The sequence below is a fragment of the Bubalus bubalis genome, chromosome X, assembly GCF_019923935.1.
Source record: "Bubalus bubalis isolate 160015118507 breed Murrah chromosome X, NDDB_SH_1, whole genome shotgun sequence".
Taxonomy (NCBI): domain Eukaryota; kingdom Metazoa; phylum Chordata; class Mammalia; order Artiodactyla; family Bovidae; genus Bubalus; species Bubalus bubalis.
Window position 1 is genome coordinate 57,546,560 of NC_059181.1, and position 24,641 is coordinate 57,571,200.

The 24,641-nt window shown below is 41.3% G+C and overlaps 1 protein-coding gene across 3 annotated transcripts in view; it reads left to right on the forward strand.

Moving 5' to 3' along the window:
- The first annotated feature begins 8,588 nt into the window (after positions 1-8,588).
- SLC9A7 (solute carrier family 9 member A7) overlaps positions 8,589-24,641 on the forward strand; it is a 174,907-nt gene continuing 158,854 nt past the window's right edge. For 2 of the 3 annotated variants that reach the window (XM_025276766.3, XM_025276767.3), the window contains exon 1: positions 8,591-9,130. In XM_025276766.3, the coding sequence (XP_025132551.1) occupies positions 8,803-9,130 (328 nt within the window). In that variant the 5' untranslated portion in view covers positions 8,591-8,802. Of the gene's footprint in view, positions 9,131-24,641 lie in introns of all 3 variants that reach the window. The other variant, XM_025276768.3, reaches the window with a different exon arrangement.

The following is a 24,641-nucleotide window of genomic DNA, read 5'->3' on the forward strand; positions in this document are numbered from 1 at the left end:
TTCGTTTTCTGAATGTTGAGCTTTAAGCCAACTTTTTCATTCTCCACTTTCACTTTCATCAAGAGGCTTTTGGGCCAGGCCCCCATTAAAGTTCAAGGCACAACTCAAGGCTCTCCAGAGTGAGGCCCCTCCTCCCTATGGAGTTACCAGCACAGGTCTGAGCAAAGAGGAGGGGGCTGCGGTGATGGCTTCTTCTGGGACAGCATTCTTAGGAAGGTGTCTTGGTGGAGGAGCAAGTTGCTGCCTTCTTGGTGAGGGTCTTCAACAGTGCTAGCTTCTTGGCCAGCCTGGTGCTGGCTTTCATCACATCATATCTGATGCTCTTTTGGCTTCCAACCTCCAGGTTTTTCTCAAGCTTTTGCTTCTGCACAATTGTGCCTTCTTGGGTGTGATAAACCAACAGCCCTTCCCCAGCTCCCAGTTCTGCTCCAAGGCCGCTCTTTGCTGGCTTCTGTGCTTGAAGTGATTTCTAGGTACTTATTTTAGGGTCCTGGTTTTTTACCTATCTTGTCATAATGATTATGACACTCTTAATTGATTTGTTTAGACCATTTACATTTAATGTAGTTATTTATATGTTTGGATTTAGGTCTGCCCTTTCATTATTTGTTTTCTTTTGTTCTCTCTGTTTTTTTCCCCTCCATTTCCCCTTTCCTCTTTTTGGGTTTCTTTGAACACTTTTTAATATTCTATTTAGTCTATCTATTGTATTTTACATATTTTTTTATCTCTTTGTATATTCTAGGGGATACAACATACATACTTAAATTTTTACAACCTACCCAGAATCAATATTTTACCAATTCAAGTGGAATATATAAACCATACTAACATATAGTATGTTATCCTCCCACTCCTTTATGTTATGGCTATTTGTGTATTACATCTACATACATTAAAAATCCCATTAGATCATGTTATCCTTTTTGTTTCAAATGAATGAGCCTATTTTAAAGAGAAGAAGAGCTTCTCTTAGCCATCTTTTTATAGCAGGTTGGTTGGCAGTGTTTTCCTTCTTCAGAGACTGTCTTTATTTCACTGTATTCCTGAAAGCTAGTTTTGCTGGATATATTATTTGGGGTGGATGGTTCTTTCAGCACTTTAAAAATGTTGTACACTTCTTTATGATCATGTTGGTTTCTGATGAGAAATCCATCAGTTCAGTACAGTTCGTTTGCTAAGTCATGCCCGACTCTTTGCGACCCCATGGACTGCAGTATGCCAAGCTTCCCTGAACATCACCAACTCCTGGAGCTTGCTCAACTCATGTCCATCCACATGTACCATGTACATTGGTACTGTGTACCAATCCCTGGTACTCTGCAGTACCTTGGAGATCCCCTTTTCAATTCTTTGGCAAAAAATCTGAGTCTTTATTTACTTCTCTCTGCTGTTCACTTTCTGCAACTTTACCCAAGCAGTAGGATGGTTGGTGATGTCACCAACCATCTCATTCTCTGTCGTCCCCTTCTCCTCCTGCCTTCAATCTTTCCCAGTATTAGGATCTTTTCCAATGAGTCAGTTCTTGGCATCAGGTGGCCAAAGTACTGGAGCTTCAGCTTTAGCATCAGTCCTACCAATGAATATTCAGGACTGATTTCCTTTAGGATTGACTGGTTTGATCTCCTTGCAGTCCAAGGGACTCTCATAGTCATTTGAATTGTCATTATTCTAAATGTAATGTATAAATATTTACATTTAAATAAATATAAATTTATATATAAAATATATTTATAAATATTTGCTTTAAATATATAAATATTTTCTTTGTTTTTCTTTTCAATAGTTTAAATATAATTTGTGTGGACATTGATTCTTTTGAGTTTGTCCTTTTGCAGTTTGTTTAAGTGCTTGAATCTGTAGGTTTACTTCTTTTGCTAACTTTGGAATGTTTTCAGTTATTATATGCTCACATACTTTCTTTCCTGTGTCACACTCTTTCTCCTGTCCTGGGACTCCAAACACTGGAATGTTAGACCTTTTGCTATTATCCTACAGGTCTTTATGAAGTCCCTTGGACAGCAAGGAGATCAAACCAGGCAATCCTAAAGGAAACTAACCCTCAATATTCATTGGAAGGACTGATGCTGAAGCTGAAGCTCCAATACTTTGGCCACCTGATGTCAAGAACTGACTCATTGGAAAAGATCCTAATACTGGGAAAGATTGAAGGCAGGAGGAGAAGGGGACAACAGAGGATGAGATGGTTGGTGACATCACCAACTCAATGGACATGAGTTTGAGCAAACTCTGGGACATAATGAAGGACAGGAAAGCCTGGCATGCTGCAGTCCATGGGGTTGCAAAGAGTCAGATAAGATTTAGTGAATGAACAACATATCAATGTATTTCTCAGAATTTCCTCTCCGTTGTTCAAGTTGGGTACTTTCTATTGATCTATCTTCAAATTTACTGACTCACCTTCATTCTGCTACTGAGCCTATTTATTCACCTTTAAAAATTTCAATTATTTATATTTTTCAATTATAACATTACTATTAGGATCTTTTAAAATTGTTTACTCCTTTGCTGAGACTTACTAGCTTTATATTCATTTCAAGATTGTTTGCTTTAAATTGTTGGAACATTTTTACACTTGATCTTAGCCAAAAAGTGGAGGAGTGGTTGTTGGAGCATTTTTATAATAGCTTTTTAAAAGTCTTTTTTAGATAATTCCAACATTTATGTCATATGTCATCTCAGCATTGTTGTCTGTTGATTGCCTTTTGAATAGACAATCAATAGTTGAGATTCTCATGGTTCTTCGAATGCTAAATAATTTTGGGGTGCAGTCTGGACATTTTTAATATTATGTTATGGGGTTTTTTATCTTGTTTTAATCCCATGGGGACATATTCATATTTTTGTTTTAGCTTGTAGTCGACATGGTTGGGTCCAGATCTTAAGTTGTGACCTGCCTTTTGTGGATCATGGCTCCAAAATGAATTCAATTTTCAAAAGTTTTGCTGTGCTATTTAGGGCTTCCCTGGTGGCTCAGACAGTAAGGAATCTGCCTGCAATGCGGGAGACCCAGGTTTGATCCATGAGTCAGGAAGACCCCTTGGAGAAGAAAATGGCAACCCACTCTAGTATTCTTACCTGGAGAATTCCATGGACAGAGAGCCTGGCAGGCTACATTCCATGGGGTCGCAAACAGCCAGACATGACTGAACAAGTAGTGTGCACACACACACACATATGGTTTTCATCCAGTGCCTAGTCTAGATCTGGTTGGAGATCTGTTTCTTAGTTGAGTTACCAGTCTTTGGTTTTTAAGGTAGGATCATATCCACATGCAGGTTGTGGTGAATCTAGGAGCTCATAAAACAATGGAATAAGGTTGTTTTTCTGAGCATCTCCCTCTCCACAATCCCTGGTACTCTGCAGTACCTTGGAGTTCCCCTTTTCAATTCTTTGGTAAAAAATCTGAGTCTTTATTTACTTCTCTCTGCTGTTCACTTTCTGCAACTTTACCCAAGCAGTAGGAGGGCAAAGAGAGAAAATATATATAAATTTGGGGTTGGCCCCACTGTCTTGGGGCCACAGATACTCCAATCAGAGAGGAAAGATTCCCCTTTCCCTCACCATTTCAGGCACTTGAGAGTACTCCTGCTTCCATTGTCATGGTTGATTCAGCTGTTGAAAGGGGATTGCCTGTTGGCTAGGGTGTGAGAGAATGGAGAAACAACCTGGTGTACTTCCCTATTTTCTCTGAATATTAGGAGATGTATTTCCTGCTCTTTCCAGTGTGCCCCCTACTGGGTTTTGGGCTGCTTTCAGTCCAGTCCATGGCTACTGGAGGGAAAAAATGGTAAAGCCACTACTAATTATTTCACTTTGAATTCTGGTTTTTTCCCTCAACTTGCTTGGTACAATGTATTTTTTTTTTTAACAGTTCTTGAATAGCTGCTCTATGCACTCTGTTCAGGTCTTATAGTTTCACTCAGTGGGAGATAATGGGTTGAGTGTGATTATTCTGTGTTAACTGGAATCAGAACCCTTGTATAATCATATCCCTTGTATACATTAGTTTTCATATATAAATATGTATAGATAATGAAGTGTTTTCTTTGGTATATATTTGTGAATAGTTGGTGCTATTCTTTTCATACTCTACCTGAGGCAACCACTTTATACTATAAATACTCTCCCGGTTATTAATACTTTTTTTTTTTGGGGGTGGCGGCTTGCACCATGCAACATGTAGGATCTCAGTTCCCAAACAGGGGTCAAACCTGCACCCCCTGCAGTAGAAGCATGGAATCTTAATCACTGGACTACCAGGGAAGTCCCTAGTTATCTATTGCTGTGGAAGAAATCACCTTTAAATTTAGTAGCTTAAGATAACACAAATCATGTTATTATTATAGATTAAAGCATTGATTAGGCTTAGCTAGATGATTCTTCCTTGGGGAGGGTCTCTCATATATTTATAGTAAAATGGTGGCTGAGGATAAAATAATCAGAAGGCTCACTCATTCATGTGTGTGGCATTTGGTCTGGGAACACTCAGAAAGCTGGGGCTTCAGTTGTATTCATCTCTACTGCTATGTGGCCTCTCCATGGTTTCTCCAGCATGAAAACGTCAAGATAGATAGATTTCTTTTTTTAAAAAAAATTTCCAGCTTTATTGAGATATGATTGATATATAACACTGTGTAAGTCATGTATGGATGTGAGAGTTGGACAGTGAAGAAGGCTGAGCGCCGAAGAACTGATGCTTTTGAACTGTGGTGTTGGAGAAGACTCTTGAGAGTCCCTTGGACTGCAAGGAGATCCAACCAGTCCATTCTAAAGGAGATCAGCCTTGGGTGTTCTTTGGAAGGAATGATGCTGAAGCTGAAACTCCAGTACTTTGGCCACCTGATGCGAAGAGTTGACTCATTGGAAAAGACTCTGATGCTGGGAGGGATTGGGGGCAGGAGGAAAAGGGGATGACAGAGGATGAGATGGCTGGATGGCATCACTGACTCGATGGACGTGAGTCTGAGTGAACTCTGGGAGTTGGTGATGGACAGGGAGGCCTGGCATGCTGCGATTCATGGGGTCGCAAAGAGTTGGACATGACTGACTGAACTGAACTGAAGTTTAAGGAATATGACATGTTGATTTGATATACATTGCAATATGATCACCACTGTACCACTAGCTAATATCTCCATCCTGTCACATAAGTACCCCTTCTTTTTTGTGGTGAAAACATTTAAGCTCTACTCTCTTAGCAACTTTCAAGTATATGGTACAGTATTATTATCTATGATCACCATGCTGTACATTAGATTCTCAGAACTTGTTCATCTTATAACTGGAAGTTTACACTCTCTGACCAACATCTCTCCATCTCTTCGATGTCCCCAGTCCCTGGTAACCAGCACTATACTCTGTTCTATCAATTTGGCTTTTTTTAGATTCTACATATAAGTAAGATCATACAGTATTTGTTTTTCTCTTGACTTATTTCACTTAGCATAATGCCCTCAAATTTCATCCATGTTGTTGCAAATGGCAGGATTTCCTTCTTTCTCATGGCTGAATAACATGGTATATATATATATATATATATATATATATATATATATATATACCATGGAATATTACATATTGCTATATATATATATATATATATCACATCTTCTTTATCCATTCATCTGTTGATACTTAGGTTGTTTCCATATCTTTGCATTGTGAGTAATGCTGCAATGAACATGGGGCTGCAGGTATCTTGACAAGACCTGATCTCAATTTCTTTGAATATATATCCAGAAGTGGGATTGCTGGATCATATGATAACCCTATTTTTAGTTTTTTGAGGACTCTTCATACTGTTTTCCATAGTGGCTTCACCACTATAGACATGGTGGAATTTACATCCCCACTAACAGTGCACAAAGGTTCCCTTTTCTCCACATCTTCACCAACATTTGTTATTCTTGCATTTTTGATAATAGCCATTCTGACAGGTGGTGATATCTCATTATGGTCCAGATTTCTTACATGGAAGCTCAGGGCTCCAAAGTGAGTGGAGAGCAAGAGTGTAAGAGTGAGCTAGGCAGGAACCAGATTGCCTTCTATGATGTAACTTTCCAAGTTTCAAACTTCTGTTCTTTGAGGTGGTTGTAAGGGTCTACCAAGGTTCAAGGAGTGAACATAGATGCCATATCTTAATGGGGGAGTGGAAAGGTTCTGGAAAAATATGTGAGATTGGAAACATGGTTTCTGGCACTTTTAGACAATACAATCTGTTGTAAATACTATGAAATCTGTACTTTTAAGGTAGATCCTAAGTTGTTCTCAGTGTGAATTACAGAGAGAAGCTCTTTCCTTGACCTTTGGGAATCTATGAGGTTGAATATCAAATTTTAGGATCAGTATGGCCAATTTTCAGCAAAATGGATTTTAGTGAGTCTCTAGAAATTAGATCAAGTTTTCCCATTGGTTAACTTTCTCGAGTGTTTGCAATTTCATTGGGAACTTCCATGAGACTTCAAGGTATATAGACTTTGTAGAGGTTGTGTGACAGGCTGGAGGAATATTGAAAGATGCTAGCTAAAATCTAGACTAAGAGATTCTCTTGCTGCAAAGAAGGTACTAAACAGGCTTGGCAGAAGGGACTTGAAGGGGAATCAGGAAATCTGCAGTGCTCCAAATATCTTTCCTACCTGAAGCCATCTCTGCCCTTATTACTCTTTTTAGTTAAGCTTTGCTTTCTTCAATGAATCCTCGTAAAAATGCAAACTCCTCTGGGAGAAAAAATACGGAAAGTTGGCATAGATTTCCGAGTGCTTCAGCAAACACGAGCACAGAGCTAGGCACTGGGAATTCAGTGATTTATTAATTCCATCTGTCTTTCCTTCCTTGACCAGGAGAATAAGGTGGATTGAAAAATTCTAGTTCCTGAGGATTTGTTCCGAGAGGCTTTATCATTCAGAGTTCACTTTATGAATTTTTTTTTTTTTTGACGGAGCTGGGCCTGGTCTTAAGAATCATCAAAAACTCCCTGGGCTATCAGGAGGTCAACATAAAAGGGCCACCAAGGTAATTCCGCCTCATTTATTGTCACCTTGCTTATTTAACTTATATGCAGAGTACATCATCAAAATGGATGAAACACAAGCTGGAATCAAGATTGCTGGGAGAAATATCAATAACCTCAGATATGCAGATGACACCACCCTTATGGCAGAAAGCAAAGAGGAACTGAAGAGCCTTTTGATGAAAGTGAAAGAGGAGAGTGAAAAAGCTGACTTAAAACTCAACATTCAAAAAAACGAAGATCAAGGCATCCAGTCTCATTATTTCATGGCAAATAGATGGGGAGACAATGGAAACAGTGACAGACTTTATTTTCTTGGGCTCCAAAATCACTGCAGATGATGTCTGAAGGCATGAAATTAAAAGAGACTTGCTCCTTGGAAGAAAAGCTATGACCAACCTAGACAGCATATTAAAAAGCAGAGACATTACTTTGGCAACAAAGGTCCATAGTCAAAGCTATGGTTTTTCCAGTAGTCACATATGGATGTGAGATTTGGACCATAAAGAAGGCTGAGAGGCAAAGAATTGATGTTTTTGAACTGTGGTGTTGGAGAAGACTCTTGAGAGTCCCTTGAACAGCAAGGAGATCCAACCAGTCAATCCTCAAGGAAATCAGTCCTGAATATTCATTGGAAGGACTGATGCTAAAGCTGAAACTCCAATACTTTGGCCACCTGATGCCAAGAACTGACTCATTGGAAAAGACCCTGGTGCTGGGAAAGATTAAAGGCAGAAGGAGAAGGGGGTAACAGAGGATGAGCTGGTTGGATGGCATCACTGACTTGATGGACATGAGTTTGAGCAAGCTCCCGGAGTTGGTGATGGACCGGAAGCCTGGTGTGCTGCAGTCCATGGGGTCGCAAAGAGTCAGACATGACTGAGCCACTGAACTGACTGAACCACCTGCTGCTCATCCTCCCAGAAGGGCAAGTGTCCAGTTCCTTTTGGTTCAATCTGCTTCCCTGAGGGTTAGGTGCAGAAAAAGAAGTCCCTCTACTTGCCAAGTGATGAGGGTGCTATTTTTAACACTGCTCCCTCATTTTAATCCCTTATTGGTTCTCACTTTGGGTCAGGCTAAAGCAGAGGTTTGTTTGAATTAAGCCTGATGGATTCTGGGAAGCCCGGAATGCTGGAAGTCACTCTGAGAGATGCGGGAAGAGAGGTGTACGGGGGTACCGTGGCTTCAAGGTTCCTGGGCTCCTCCAGAACCGCCACTTTTACCAGAGCGGCTACACACTGGCCGGGGATCAAACACTTCGAGTGGCCCCAGACACAGGAATTGAGACCGCACATCCAAGATGCTCTTGCCAGGCACGGGCGACCTCTGGCGTCCCATTTACGAAGCGCGGCGGCGAGTGCCCAGAAAGCGGCCCCGCGAGCGCAGATGGCCTGGCCAGGTACCCCGGGACCGAGGGAGGAGCGCAGTGACGAGAAGGGCCCGCGGCTTGGCCCGGGGGCTAGAGGGCGACAGGCGACCTCGCTGGAGGGGGGAAGGGCGGCGGGACTGGGTTGGGGCGGGGGGGGGACGCGGCGCGGCGGGGTCCGGACAGGTACGCGGGCGGGGGGCGGTGCTTGGGGATCTTGCGCACTGCGTGCGCCCCTCCCCCAGCGCGACTCCCGGCGCGTCCCCGGTCCCTGCCCGGCGCGAGCTGGAGGAGGAGCTGCAGCGGCCGCGGCTACTCGGGCAGGTCGGTGGCGCCAGGGGAAGCTGCCGACGGCGCGGGCTGCCGGTCCCAGCGTGCAGGAGGCGCGGGCGGCGCTGGGGCCATGGAGCCTGGTGACGCGGCGCGCCTCGGCCCGGGGCGGGCGGCCCGGGCGCTGCCACCGCGGCTGCTGCTGATGCCGCTGCTCCCGCTGCTGCTGGGTCGGGGGCTGCGCGGGGCGGCCGCGGCCTCCTCCTCTGGGGCGGCGGCTGAGGACAGCAGCGCCATGGAGGAGCTCGCCACGGAGAAGGAGGCAGAGGAGAGCCACCGGCAGGACAGCGTGAGCCTGCTCACCTTCATCCTGCTGCTCACGCTCACCATCCTCACCATCTGGCTTTTCAAGCACCGCCGGGTTCGCTTCCTGCACGAGACCGGGCTGGCCATGATCTACGGTGAGCACACCCTGCACCCTCGCCCACCGTCCCCTACTCCCCTCGGGCACCCGGGCTGCTGTGCTTCTCCCCACCCCTTCCCCGCCCGGCGCCGCCTTGTGCTCCCCCTTCACTTGCCGACGTGTTTCGTTTCTTTTCCGTTTCCCGCTGAGACGGTCTCGGCTCCCAAGGTCAACTGTCTGCATTTTCCGGCTCCCTATTACCATGAAAATGAATTCCACCTCATTTCGACGTTTCTTCCAGGGGGAACCGGGAAAATGAAAGGCACCGGGGTGGTCTGGTTCAGTCCAATCGGTTCTGTTTCAGCTTCGCACCCCACCCCTCGCGCCCCCACCCCCAGCCCCAGTTCAGCTCCACAGGATGTGTGTGCCGGGGCAGGAGGGGGTGACCTCCTAGGGATCGCTCTGCCCCAGGAGGCAGGCCACCGTGAGGGTGGGTAAGAGCTGACGGGGCTTGGTGGATGCCACATCAATGGTCAACCTGGGTGGGCGCCCAGTTCTGACATCTGTGTTCCCGGATGTCATGTAAATAAAGTCGGAGCTTGAAGCACTGTGAAAGGTGAGCGTGGTCCAAGACCTACGGTGATGTACCGCCATGGCGGGCCTAGTCGGGAAGATGGGCACGCCTCCCACCCTTGTGTCCAAGTGGGAAGTTATACCCACTTGCTTTCTTTAGGAGAAGAGGAGCTTTTGCATTCCTCCGATTGTAACAAGGACGCTGCTTTGAAGATACGTTTAAGGGTGTATGAAGAGGAAAAGTAGTGGTTTTAATTCTGGAGTCAGCCTTTTCTTGTGAAAGATGGACTATGCCATCATCCGTTTTTGAGTTTAATGGCACATGGTGTATTACATACACAAGGGTCAGCACAAATCTTGGCGTCACTGCATGGATGTCAGCCACAATCTGAATCATCCCTCTTCCCCTGCCATGCCACCCCCTCCACCCTCACACCTGCCCACCATGACATGACTTCAAACGGGAACCAAGTATTCTCCTTTTGAATTTAATTCAATGGAGTTAAGGCCCAGGTTGGCATCCTCATGTGAAATAGATGAGTCCACTTAATGACTGTTCCCAGTAGGAAACATTTGACTTCATCAGTTATACTGGAGGGATCTCTCCACTCAATTTCCATTCAGGATTCTGTGATAGAGAATGGAAAGTGAAAACGTTAATCTTTAATGTGACAGTTACCCTTGGCCCTGGGCCTTACTTACTCATGGTGCTTGATTGTTGACAGCCCTGGCTTATGGTCACCAAGGTTATGAAGTGCTCTCCAGGAGCCCACTAGGTTTTAAAGAGACCTGGCCTAAACAGATCTTGAATTGAAGCAGGACCAGGTCTAAAACTGAGTTTAGTTATTGCAAATTACAGATGTGAACAAAAAACCTGGCCATTCTTGAGGTTTGTGGTTTGTATCAATCTGTGACAAATGACTGATACCCAGGCTAAAGCAGGTAAGCTCGAAGGTTTCCTGAGCTGATAGCAGAGTGGGGAGTTGAAACATGTCATTTCAGGCGGTTGACTCTGAGCAAATGAGCATTGCCTTTAGCCATAAAAATATTTTTATTTTATAGCTCCTAGATACAATTCATTAAAGTACAGTGTGAAATACTTTTAGAAGGTAGATTGGATGGGCTCATAAATATATGCTCCAAGTGCATGGAAAATGAGATTTAAAAATATATTTTCTGAGGAGTACTCCATGTTCTCAGGAGCTCAGTCACCTTTATCTTAAGGCTTGAAAACAACAATAGAATTTTCCGTTGTGGATATGTACTTTTTAAACTCATCTCAATCTCTTAGTCATTGGGATTGTGCTACCAGTGTACTGTTTCACTTTGTGTTACGGAAATCTTGTTTAATTGATGATGTTCAGAAAAGGCAACATCCTCTCATAGCATTCTCTGTAATTTTCTTCTGTGTCTTTGGCTTTTAGTGTTACTTTGAAACGCAGTAAGAAATTTGTTTGTCAATGTGTGATGTCCTAGATTCTGCCAAATATTAATATTTTGATGTGGATTGCCTATAACTGAGAGAAAATATTTCTTTTTCTCTAAGAGATATTTAGTCTTCTGTTTTAAGTTCCACACCCTCAGCCCCAAATCTGAATTCTGATGTCATTTGATTAGCAAACTAATATATATATATATATACACACACATACATACATACACACACTTAAGGGATAGGAATTCTGATTTTAAAAAATTGAATATGAAAATCTTTGAATACTTAAGTGAATGCAGTGCAGATTTCAGGACTTCTCTTTCTCAGTAGAAAGACATCAGATTTCATTTCTTGATATTAGTAGAGGAAGTGAGTGTCCTCTGAGTAATAAAGGGCAAAATGATCTAAGGAAACATTTGTTAAGTATCTGCTGTGTACTGGGTGCCCAAGTTAATTTATGGAGATAACCAATTTAACTTTTAAATGTTGGTAGGTTTTCATGAGTGAAAGACTTCAACTGTGAATTTAAAAACTTTTACCTTGAAATGAAAAAAATCTAATTCCTGGCACTTTAAAAAATGCTTAAGTGGTACTTTGAGAGGAAAAGCTTTAATATTTAAAATAAATTGTGGTGTGTGTGTATATATATATATATATATATATATAAACAATGTGTTAATATATGGTAATATATTAAAATAAATTGTGTTAATATGTGTATTTGCTGGTATAGTCATAAAATATCTCTAGGAGGATATGCAATAGCCTAACACCATTGGTTTCCTTGTAGGGGAGGAAGAAGGTAGGTGGAACGTAGGGGTGGGAGGGAAGACATCACTTTATATACTTTTGTGTTTGTTTTTTTTTTTTTTTTTTGAACTTTGGAAGTGGAATCACTTCATAGCATGTCCATACTTCCATTCTGTGGCATTCTTGTGGCATTTTAAGATACTCCTCAAATCATCCAGTTTGATGCCCACTACTCCCTATTTAAATCAAATTGCTATTAATTTTCTGTGACTTTTCAGTTGTCGGCTGTACCCGTGGAACTTTCTCGGAGCTCTGGGTCTGGAATGGAGACATAACTGGGAAAGGGGGGAAGTTTTCCCTCTTTTTCCTTTCTCCTTTTATCTCATTGTCTCCAAAGAAGAGTTGATGTACTTTAGGAGTGGTGTGCACAGATAGATCCCAAAGGACCTAAGGACTGTAAGAGACACGCTGTGAATACTTAGCACTTAAATGGAAAGGAATTCCACCACCCACCAAGGGACTGTTAGAAGCACTCCTCCTCCCTGACCACTGGTCAAGGCAGCTACAGGGAAGGTGACTATAGACTGGACTCTCCAGGGACCTTGAAGGGAGCCGCCCCCAACCCCGCCAGACCCTGTGATGAGGGCTGCAGGGCAGCGGACAAGGCGCTCGCCTGGCATCAGTCTAACCTGTTTTGTCAGTGCAGGGAGCTCCTGGCTGTCTGGCTCTGTACGTGATTAAGTGCCATCCTAAAGTTACCAAGCCCCTTGTGTTTGTGCAGCAGAAATAGCAAGTGTTTGAAGAGGGAAGGTGGCATAAACAGACTGTGTCAGTTAATTGTGGTTCTCTCTCGTGTGTAGTTCCACTTTCCCCATAATGTTTTTGTGACAGCTGATATGGGTCCAAAATATCTAACTTCGTCATGCTAGCCTACCACCTGCTTCTCGCTTGCCCCTCCTCCACACCTATCATCTTTTCAAGTATGTGTTGGTCAGAACCTTCCAGGTTCCATGGACTGTGGGCTCGTTGTTGTTTTGCTGGTGCTGGATTGCTAAGCACAGGCTGAGGGAGGGTTCATAGGCAAAGTCTGAAAGGGGAAATTATGGCTTTTTGCAGTAATGTGAAATTAACATTTGAACTTGTGAGCAAACATTTCAGAACCACACTCTTCCTGGTTAATTGGGAAGCTCTGTATAGTCTCAGTTTGGTACCAGATGCCCTGGGTTCAAATGCTGGCCCTCTTACTTGTAAAGCTGTCCAACACTGGGCAAGCTCTCTGAACCTTAGTTTCCTTTTTTCAAAAATGGAGACAGTGTCACTCACCTCACAGAATTTTTGTTATTGTGATATTGTAAAGGTCAAGTGCAGTGTGTCTGCTACTTACTTGGTAAATATTAGTTCTCATTTTCAATTTAGACTTGTGATTATTTGGCCAGCATTGCTACTTGGGTAGAGTCCTGCTGTAATTTTAAAAGGCATTAGGATACAGTTAGTGGGAGTGATGAGAATTGTCATTTTCTTTTTTAAAAAAATTATTTACTTTTTAATTGAAGGATAATTGCTTTGCAGAATTTGTTGTTTTCTGTCAAATATCAACATGAATCAGCCATAGGTATACATTGTAATTTTTTGTGTGCCATTTGTTAATACTTAGAAAAGAATTTATAAGGTAGCTGTTCTACTTTTTTATCCAGCAGTCTCCATTCTTGGGCTTTATTTTTTAGAAATAATCACATTAGCGTGTTACATTATATAGATGACAATATTCATTGCAGCAAGAACAAGTTGCAATACTCATTAAGAAGGAACTGGTTAAACTACAGCATATTCCCACTAAGGAATACTGTGCAGTTGGGAAAAAGGTGTTTTGAGATGTCCTTTTAAGGCAGCTCACTTAGTGTTGTGGAAAAAACAAGGCACAAAGCAGTATGTATAGCATTTCATTTATTTTTTTAAAGTCCTGTATATATATATATATACATATATATATAATGATATAAATACATAAACATGATATATATACATTTACATATAACATGTGTGCATCTCTGGAAAGAGGCACAAACTTTGACAGTGGGATCAGTTGTTGGGAGGGAGGAAAGGGAGATGTTACTTTTCCTTTTATACTCTTCTGAATGGCCTGAACTTTCTATAACACTGACCATTACTTTTACAATTGAAACATTTAAAAAATAAAGCAAACAACTTTTTTATAGCAAAAAATGCATTAGAAACAGATCAGTTATGTGGTTAGGTAGCATTTGTTACTTAAAAGTTATAAATGGAAGTAAAATGTATCTTAAAGTTAGAAAAATGATATTTCCTGAAAGCATTTCTTAGAGCCTTTTTGGAATGATGTAATTAGAAATCACCATTTCACAACCCCCAAAGACAATTAACTTTGGCAAGGATTTTCAATGAATTCCAGAGCCATAGGTGAGAGATTGTGGGGGAACATGGTACTTGCATGGTGTTGAATATCACACCACAGATTACTTATCTATCACAAAGGAAAAAAGGTGCCTTTACAGTAGAGGGGGTCTGGCAGTCAGCATCTTATAACCAGGTCATCAAATTTATCCTTGATCCTCATGGAACTGTCCAGTATTATGTGCCTCCTGTTGTGTTACAAGAGGAAGCAGACAGCTTTACCTGTGTGGTATTCATCCTTTAGATGCTTCATCTGAATCTAATGGAGGTTTTAGGGGCATCTTCCAGTTGATAGGAAATATAGGGGATAGGGAAATAAGTTATAAAATACCGTGTGAAAACAGACATATCCAAAATATGGGACAATCTGTAAGACAGTTTTCCTGGTTTCTTCCAAAAGTCTGTCTATGTCAGGGGAAGCAGAAAGGCAGGATAAGTGACTGAATTGTGTTCTCTCAAAAATTCATATGTTGAAGTCCCATTCCCCAGTGTGATGGTCTTTGGAGGTGGGATCTTTGGGAGTAAATTAGATTTAGAAGGGGTCATGAAGGTGGAGTCTCCATGATGGGATCGGTGCCCTTATAAGAAGAGACCAGATTCTCTCACTCTTCTACCATGTGAGGATAAACCATCTGTTACTCTCATTAAACTCTCTGTGACACTGTGAAACTCTAACAGTAGGTTTCATGAAATGGTTAGGCTTACATGACTTGAGAATCTGTAACTTCCTTTTCATTTCAGTGTTTTGGTTTGATTTTCAGATTCACATGTCTTTTGAAAAACTGCCTCTGTTCACTTAGAAGGGCATATATGTTAGGGGACTTTTCTCTTTTGGTTAAAGCTTGCTCCCTCTCTTTTAATCAATGTAGATATCTGTATTAGGGTAATGCTAGATGTTATAATAGACCAACCCCAAATTTCCATGGCCTAACTTGAGAAAACTTCATTTCTTTCTCATGCAGTGGGCCAGTGCAGGGATCTGGCAGGTGGGTCTCCATGTAGTGGTGATTCAGGGACCAGGCGCCTTCCATTTTGTGGCTTATCTGTCCCTTGGGCCGTTGGAATCCTCCCCCTCCAGCCCATGAAGGAAGGACAGAGAAGAAGATCATAAGGGGAAGACTTACATACTAAACCTGGAAGTGGTGCACATTGCTTTGCTGTTTCTGTTGGACAGAATTTGGTCACGAGGCCACATTGAACTGGAAGGGAGGCAGGAAGATGTAGTCTAGTTGGAGTATGAGGAACAGGTTTGGAAAGCAGCTAGCCAATCTCTGCTTAAGTATTTGATTAATACTTTGTCATATGTAATCCAGAAAAGAAACGTAGTAAGATTTTTACGCATTTTTGTTGTTGGTTGTTGATAAAGTAAATTTTCAAGTGGTCCAGTTTGAAAAGGGCGTTCATCTCGAGTTTTATGAGGTTGCTTCAATGAACCTATCAGCATCGCCTGGAGAGCTTGTTAAAAATGGCAGGTCTGGCCCCAGACTGATTGAGAATGTCTCAGTGAGGCCCAGAAATCTGTCATTCAATGCATTACCAGGGATTTTAAATACTGAAATTTGAAACTCACTGCTATAGAATATTTGTTTTGATCCTTTAAATTCATTCACTACACTGCTTGTAATTAAATAAATGCGGTAAAAAATAGCACCTGTTTATTGAATACCTGCTATCATGGTCAAGCACCATATTATTTTGCATAGTTTAAGCCATATAACCTTAACAGAAAATGTAATGAAGACTGTATTATTGGTCCCATTTTGCCAGAGGAATAAATTGAAAGTTAGGTTTAGTACCTCATTTGTTTAGGGTCACACATTTGAGATTGGTAAATGGGGATCTATTGAAGGATAGGATCAATAGGTTGAGGATGTATTTGGCTAGGATAGAGGGGAACCTGGATTCTGCCCTGATCACCTGCTTCCAGGAGGTCATTGAGGGAAATTCATGCCCAGAGTATAAAACAAAGCAAAGTAACCCTTTATTATTAGCTGGGGCTTTGGCTCCAAACTCCAGTGTACAGCTGTAAGGGGTGAGGTTGTCAGTTTATAAGAATCCCTTTTCCTATGCTAGATTGGCCTTGGGCCCTTGAATCCAAGTGAAGCCAAGATACCTGCTCATTTGTATTCCAAAGACCACATTCCAGGTGTTACTCTGTTGCTATGTGTTATGGACTGAATGTCTGTGCCCCTCAAAAATCCTGTGTTGAAATCCTAACTCCCAGGGTGATGATGGTAATGGGACGTTTGGCCTTTAGGAAGTAATTAGGTTGAAGGTGGAGCCCCTCATGAATGGGATTGGTGCCCTTAAAAAGAGGCCCCAGAGAACTGTCCATCCTGTGAGGGTGCAACAGGAAGTTGGCAGCGTGCAACCTGGAAGAGGACTCTCACCAGGACTGGAACATGCCTGTACCCTGGTTTTGGATTTCCAGCCTCCAGGACTGGGAGAGAGAAATTTCTCTGGTTTATAGGCTGCACAGCCTGTGGTACTTTGTTACGGCAGCCTGAACGAACTAAGACAGTATGACAGAAGGCTTCCAGTGTTACGGGGGAAAATAGTCAATGATCAGAGTGGCTGCTCTAGGCCTTCTCAGGTGGGAGCAGTTGCCTAAAAGTATTCTCATTTCTACACATCACTATCACAGAGGTGGGGAGGCAAATTGAGCTGGGTCTGTCACACTCTTGGGTCTCTCTGCTCTTACTGTGCTAGTTGTCACAGACATATCAGTCTCCTGGAGAGAGTTTCCAAAATACGTTAGAAAGAAACCCAGTGCAGGCCGGAGTGTCTTTTGTTTGCTGCTGTCTCTGTCCCTAGAACAGTTGTAACACATAGTAGGTGCTATGGCAACATTTATTTAATGGATTCTACCTTGTCTAACAAAAAGATGCTGTAACACCGCTTAGCACTAAAGATCCTTGAAGTTCTTGTGCCTCAGATTTACGCTGAGAAGGAAACTTTTGTGAAAACATCTGCTTGAATCACAGAGAACTGTTTAAGGAAGGAGAATGAAGGGATAGGTGAATAGATATTTGCAGAAAATTGTATATTTAACTGATAAGCCACATGGTTTTTTTTCTTATTTCTTGTGGTAAAATATGTATAACATGAAGTTTGTCATTTTAATTATTTTAGCTGTATAATTCACTAACATATGTAACATTTATAAAATTGTGTGGCAATCACCACTATTTCCAAAATGTTTTCATTTCTCCAAACAGAAACCTTATACTCATTAAGCAATAATGCCCCATTCCTCCCTCCTCCTAACCTCTGATAATCTTTAAGCTACTTTCTGTCTCAATGAATTTGCCTATTCTAGAGATTTCATATAAGTGTATTCATACAATATTTGGTCTGATTTTTTTCACTTAGAATAATAATTTCAAGGTTCATCCATGTTGTAGTAGGTATATGAACTTCATTCCTTTCTGTGGCTGATTAGGATTCCATTGTAAATATACACTATATTTTGTTTATTCATTCATCAGTTCAGGGACACTTGGGTTGTTTCTACCTTTTGGCAACTGGTGGTATAATGCTGCTATGAACATTTGTATACAAGTGTCTGTTTGAATCCCTATTTTCAATTCTTTTGAGTATATACCTATAAGTAGAATTGCTGGGTCATAAGGTAATTATATGGGTAACTTTTTGAGGAACTACCAAACTGTTTTCCAAAGTAGCTGCAAAATTTTACACTTCCACTACAGTGCACAAGGGTTCCAATATCACTGCATCCTCTCCAATACTTTTTTTTTTAAATAGTCACCCTAGGGACTTCCTTGGAGAAGGAAATGGCACCCTACTCCAGTACTCTTGCCTGGAAAATCCCATGGATGGAGGAGCCTGGTAGGCTGCAGTCCATGAGGTCGCTAAGAGTCAGACACGACTGAGCAACTTCACTTTGACTTTTCACATTCATGCACTGGAGAAGGAAATGACAACCCACTCCAGTATTCTTGCCTGGAGAATCCCAGAGACGGGGGAGCCTGGTGGGCTGCCATCTATGGGGTTGCACAGAGTTGGACACGACTGAGGCGACTTAGCAGCAGCAGAAGCAGGGACTTCCTTAATGGTCCAGTGGCTGAGACTCTGCACTCTCAATGCAGGGGGCCTGGGTTTGATCCCTGGTCAGGAAGCTGGATCTCACATGCCACAACTAAGACATGGTGCAGCCAAATAAATAAATATTAAAAAAAAAAAGACAGTCACCCTAGTCATTGTGAAGTGTTAGTTTATTATGGGTTTGATTTACACTTCCCAAAGAAAGGCAATGCCAAAGAATGCTCAAACTACTGCACAATTGCACTCATCTCACATGCTAGTAAAGTAATGCTCAAAATTCTCCAAGCCAGGCTTCAGCAATACATGAACCGTGAACTTCCTGATGTTCAAGCTGGTTTTAGAAAAGGCAGAGGAACCAGAGATCAAATTGCCAGCATCTGCTGGATCATGGAAAAAGAAAGAGAGTTCCAGAAAAATATCTATTTCTGCTTTATTGACTATGCCAAAGCCTTTGACTGTGTGGATCACAATAAACTGTGGACAATTCTTCAAGAGATGGGAACGCCAGACCACCTGACCTGCCTCTTGAGAAACCTGTATGCAGGTCAGGAAGCAACAGTTAGAACTGGACATGGAACAACAGACTGGTTCCAAATAGGAAAAGGAGTACGTCAAGGCTGTATATTGTCACCCTGCTTATTTAACTTATATGCAGAGTACATCATGAGAAACGCTGGGCTGGAAGAAACACAAGCTGGAATCAAGATTGCCGAGAGAAATATCAATTACCTCAGATATGCAGATGACACCACCCTTATGGCAGAAAGGGAAGAGGAACTAAAAAGCCTCTTGATGAAAGTGAAAGTGGAGAGTGAAAAAGTTGGCTTAAAGCTCAACATTCAGAAAACGAAGATCATGGCATCCGGCCCCATCACTTCATGGGAAATAGATGGGGCAACAGTGGAAACAGTGTCAGACTTTATCTTTTTGGGCTCCAAAGTCACTGCAGATGGTGATTGCAGCTGTGAAATTAAGATGCTTACTCCTTGGAAAGAAAGTTATGACCAATCTAGATAGCATATTCAAAAGCAGAGACATTACTTTGCCAACAAAGGTCCATCTAGTCAAGGCTATGTTTTTTCCTGTGGTCATGTATGGATGTGAGAGTTGGACTATGAAGAAAGCTGAGCGCCCAAGAATTGATGCTTTTGAACTGTGGTGTTGGAGAAGACTCTTTAGAGTCCCTTGGACTGCAAGAAGATCTAACAAGTCCATCCTAAAGGAGATCAGTCCTGGGTGTTCATTGGAAGGACTGATGCTGAAGCTGAAACTCCAATACTTTGGCCACCTCATGCAAAGAGTTGACTCATTGGAAAATACCCTGATGCTGGGAAGGACTGGGGGCAGGAGGAGAAGGGGACGACAGAGGATGAGATGGCTGGATGGCACACTGACTCGAAGAACGTGAGTTTGGGTAAACTCCAGGAGCTGGTGATGGACAGGGAGGCCTGGCGTGCTGCGATTCATGGGGTCACAAAGAGTCGGACATGACTGAGTGACTGAACTGAACTGAAGGGCTAGAGATGTTGAGCATTTCACATGCTCATTGGCTGTTTGTTTATCTGTTTGGAGAAGTATTCATTCACACCTCTGCCTGTTTTACAAATTGGGTTATTTTTTGTTGTTGGGTTGTAGGAGTTCTTTGTATATTCTGGATATTATTCTGTTATCAGACATATGGTTTGCAAATATTTTCTTCTATCCATTGGGTTGCCTTTTCACTCTGTGATAGTGTCCTTTGATGTGCATGGTTTTAATTTTGATTAAGGTCAATTTATATATATTTTTTCTTTTGTTGCTTGTGCTTTGGTATCATATCCAAGAAGAAATCATTGCCAAATCTAATGCCATAAAGCTTTCCTCCTGTATTTTCTTCCAAGAGTTTTATATTTTTAGTATTTATTTATTTATTTGCCTGAGCTGCACAGCTTGTAGCATCTTAGTTCCCTAACTAGGAATCAAACCCGACCCTGGCAGTGAAAGGTCTGACTCCTAACCACTAGACTTCTAAGGAATTCCCAGTTTTAGCCTTTAAGTTTAGACTGTTGATCTGTTTTGAGTTAATTTTTATATATGATTTAAAAAAATTTTCTTTTTCAATTGTTCATTACTAGCATATATAAGTAGGACTGAAGTTTTTTTTTTTTTGGGGGGGTGTTGATTTTATACCCTGTAGCTTTGTTGAATTTGTTTTATCATCTCTAACAGTTTTTTTTTTTTTTTTGGTGTGTATTCTTTAGGGTTTTATATGCAAGGGAAAAAGATGTAATAGGTGGAGTATGAAAGAGTCTAGATGTGGGCTTCTAAAGGGGTGGGGTTTCACAGAATAAGCTTCTTCCGGCAGGCAATGGCAACCCACTCCAGTACTCTTGCCTGGAAAATCCCATGGATGGAGCATCCTGGTAGGCTTTATTCCATGGGGTCGCTCAGTCGAACACAACTGAGCAACTTCACTTTCACTTTTCACTTTCATGCATTGGAGAAGGAAATGGCAAGCCACTCCAGTATTCTTGCCTGGAGAATCCCAGGGACGGCAGAGCCTGGTAGGCTGCCGTCTATGGGGTCGCAGAGTCGGACACAACTGATGTGACTTAGCAGCAGCAGCAGCAAGTAAATACAACAATGTATGCACAGTGTTCCTGCCTAGCAAAGCTTGTTCAAGACTCAGATATTTTTTTAAAATAAGGACTGATTAGGTACTCTTACCAAAATTTCTGGTTCCTAGAAGAAAGCTGGTGTGAATTACATTTGTAGAAACTATCTAGCCGTATTCAGTATTCCAGGCACATGAAACAACCTTATCAATTAGTAGCATGGGGGATATTTTACAAAAGCTCAAATTCTCAGGAACTATTGTATGGGTCAGTCATATAAGCAGGCCTCCTAGAGATAGCACCATCTGGCCTAGTATATTAACTTTTTCCTGAAGGGTGGTATCATCTGACTGTTAGCTTTTTGTGCTCCTGAGGCTTCTTCGATTTCATGACACTTTTATTTTTAAAAATCATCTCTTTTTTAGATTTATTAATTTTATTTAAAAAATTATCACGAGTAATATTGACTTTTGATGTACAGTTTTATGAATTTTATAACATGTATAGATATGTGTAACCACCACCACCACAATTGAGGTGAATATGAATTCCTTCACCCTAAAAAACTCATGCTACCACACTGCTCTGACAGTCACTGACCTGTTCTTCATCACTATTGTTTTGTCTTTCAAATATCAACATAAATGGAGTCCTTCAATATGTAACCTTTTGGGATTAATTTTTTCACTTACCATAAGGCCCTTGAGATTTAGCCATGTCATTGCAAGTATCTATAATTAGTTCCTTTTTATTGCTGAGTTGGATTTCATTTTATGGATATACCATAGTTTGTTTGCAAATTGAAGGACATTTAGATTGTTTCCAGTTTTTTTTTTTTTTTTGTGATCATGAATAGAGCTACTATGAACATTACTGGCTCTCCTGGTGTCTCATTGGTAAAGAATCCGCCTGCAATGCAGGAGATGCAGGTTCAATCCCTCTGTGGGGAAGATTCTCTGGAGGAGGAAATGGCAACCCACGCCAGTATTCTTGCCTGGGAAATCCCAGGGACAGAGGAGCCTGGCGGGCTACAGTTCATACAGTCCATACACTCCATGGGGTTGCAAAGAGTCAGACAAGACTGAGCTACTGAGCAAGCATAAACTATGAACACAGGTTTTTGTGTGAATGTAAGTTTCCATTTTTCTATGATAAATACCCAAGATTGGGATTGATGGGTCATAGGGTAAGCACGTGTTTAGGTTTATAAGAAGATTGCCAAACTGTTTTCTAGAGTAGTTGTACATTCCAACCAGCAATATATAAGTGTTCTAGTTGCTCCACATTCTCTTTAGCACTTAGTATTGTTAGTATTTTTAATTTTACCCATTCAAATAGTTGTGTAGTGGTATCTCACTGTGGTTTTAATTTGCATTTTACTGATGCTTAATATCTTTTCTTGTACTTATTTGTCATTTTTCACATATTCTTTTTGGTGAAGTGACTGTTCAAGTGTTTTGCTCATTTTCTAATTGTATTGTTTTCTTTGAATTTTGAGTTCTTTTTATATTCTGGAATCAAGACCTTTGTTAAATATGTAATATGAAAATGTTCTCTTTTGGTTGGAGCTTTTTTTCATCTTACAGTGTCTTTTGTATAGCAAATGTTTTTAATTTTGATGCAATCCAGTTTATCAACTTTCCCTTTTTTATTGATTGTGCTTTTGGTGTCATGTCTAAAAATTTTTTCTTTAACCCCAGGTCAGGAGGGTTTTGTTTTCTTCTAAAAGCTTTATGGTTTTGCATTTTGTACATTTAGATCTGTGATTTATTTGGAGTTATTTTTTGACTAAGGTAAGTTTAGGTTGAGATTTATTTTTTTGCATATGGATGTTTCATTGTTGAAAAGGTGATCTTTTCTTCATTGAATTACTTCTGCAACTTTTTCCAAAATCAATTCCATATATATATATATATATATATATATAGCCATGTCACACAGCTTACGGGATCTTACTTCCTCGACCAGGGATTGAACCCTGGGCCCTGGACAGTGAAAGCACACAGTCTTAACCACTGAATAGCCAGGGAATTCCCTCAACTGCCCATATTTGTATGGATGTATTTCTGGACTTCCTCTTGTGTTCCACTGATCTCTGTATCTAGCTTTTTGCCAGTTCTATACTATCTTGCTTGCTGCAGCTTTGTAGTGCATCTTAAAATTGGGTAGTGTGAGTCTTCCATTTTTATTCTTTTGTAGAATTGTTTTGGCTGTTTTATTTCAAATCTTCTGTATTAATGATTTTCTATGTAATTCTATCAATTATTCACAACTTTAGGGCATTTTTATCATGCCCCCCCAAAACCCTGTAGTCATAATCCTTTCAAATTATTCTTTCTCCTCATAGGCATATGCTGATTTCTTCTGAATACCTGAGGGAGAGCCCTCTGGATCTCCAGGATTCTCTCCCTGTTTGGGTCTCCTTTCTGGTATTCAGTCCTATGAACTTTAGCTGCTTTTGTATCCAGAATCCCAGCTTTGTCAGTTTCGGGAGTCAGCTAGACATGTCTCTGTTTCCCCTCCTTGTTTTGTGGCTTGGAAACTCTCTTAAGGCAATAAGCTGGAGCAGTCAAGGACTTACCTTATTACCCGCCCCCATCTCTCAATCACCTCTTCTTCATTACCTCCTTTCAGTGTCTTGAAAACCATTATCTTGTGTATTTATGTTTGTTTTTGTTTCAGGCATGAAGCTAATTCCAGTCCCTCTTTCTCTGTCTTGTCTCAGAGTGGATGCCTTAATTCCACAAAGGAGTTTTGGTCTTTTTTTTTTTTTTTTTTTTTTTTTGGTCATTGTAACCCCCATACACACTCTTTTTGTGTTACTTATATTGAAATCTGGACTTCATGTGTGTATCTGTGTTTTTATACAGCTATGCATTTTTTACTTGAGGATAATTGCTTTACAGTATTGTGTTGGTTTCTGCCATACCTCAACAGCTATGCATTTTTATATACACATGAACACATTTAAAACAAGCCTGCCATGGATGGTCTTATTCTAGTCTAGGAATCTGTTGGCTATTGTACATTTTTACTGCTGAGAGAACCAGGGAAAGAAACAATTGCGTTCATTAACAGAGTAGGCTATGAATGAGCTGGAGTGATTCTCTTCAGTGGTATGAATGAGAAAATTGTCTCTTTTCAATGGCGGTGTTGTACAGAGTGTTTATGATGGTACTGGAGAGAGACATAGACAAGACGGCAATACTGCAGTGTCACCTGAAAAAAAAATGCATGACATGAAAGTTGTGAGTTTTATTTGGGGACCTGAGCCTGGGAGACAGCCTCTCAGATAGTTCTGAGGAACTTCTTCTAAGAGGTGATGGAGAAGCCAGAATATGTATGAACTGGTGGGCAACTGTAGTGGCTAATGGTTTGATCTTTGTAGAACTGGAATGACAGGCAATATTTTTTCTTTACAGTAGTGATTTTTATTCATTGTGGGGATATTTGGTAAAGGGTGGAGCTCTGATGTGGCAGATGAAGTCTCAATCCCAGTCAGAAAAAAAGAGGCAAGTAGTTCAGTAGGAGACAGTTGTGAAACAGGCATTGGAAAAGCTGAGAAGCCAACCAGGGTGCATTGAAGTGACCTAGAGATAAAGCAACAGCAGGAAGCCACTGTCACCCCTGGGGTGGACATAGGGAGAAGGTGGTGTTACCAGAGTCCTGGAGTGAGGTTGCCTAAAATACCCTCACCTCTTTCCTCTCATCCTCTTGTCTCT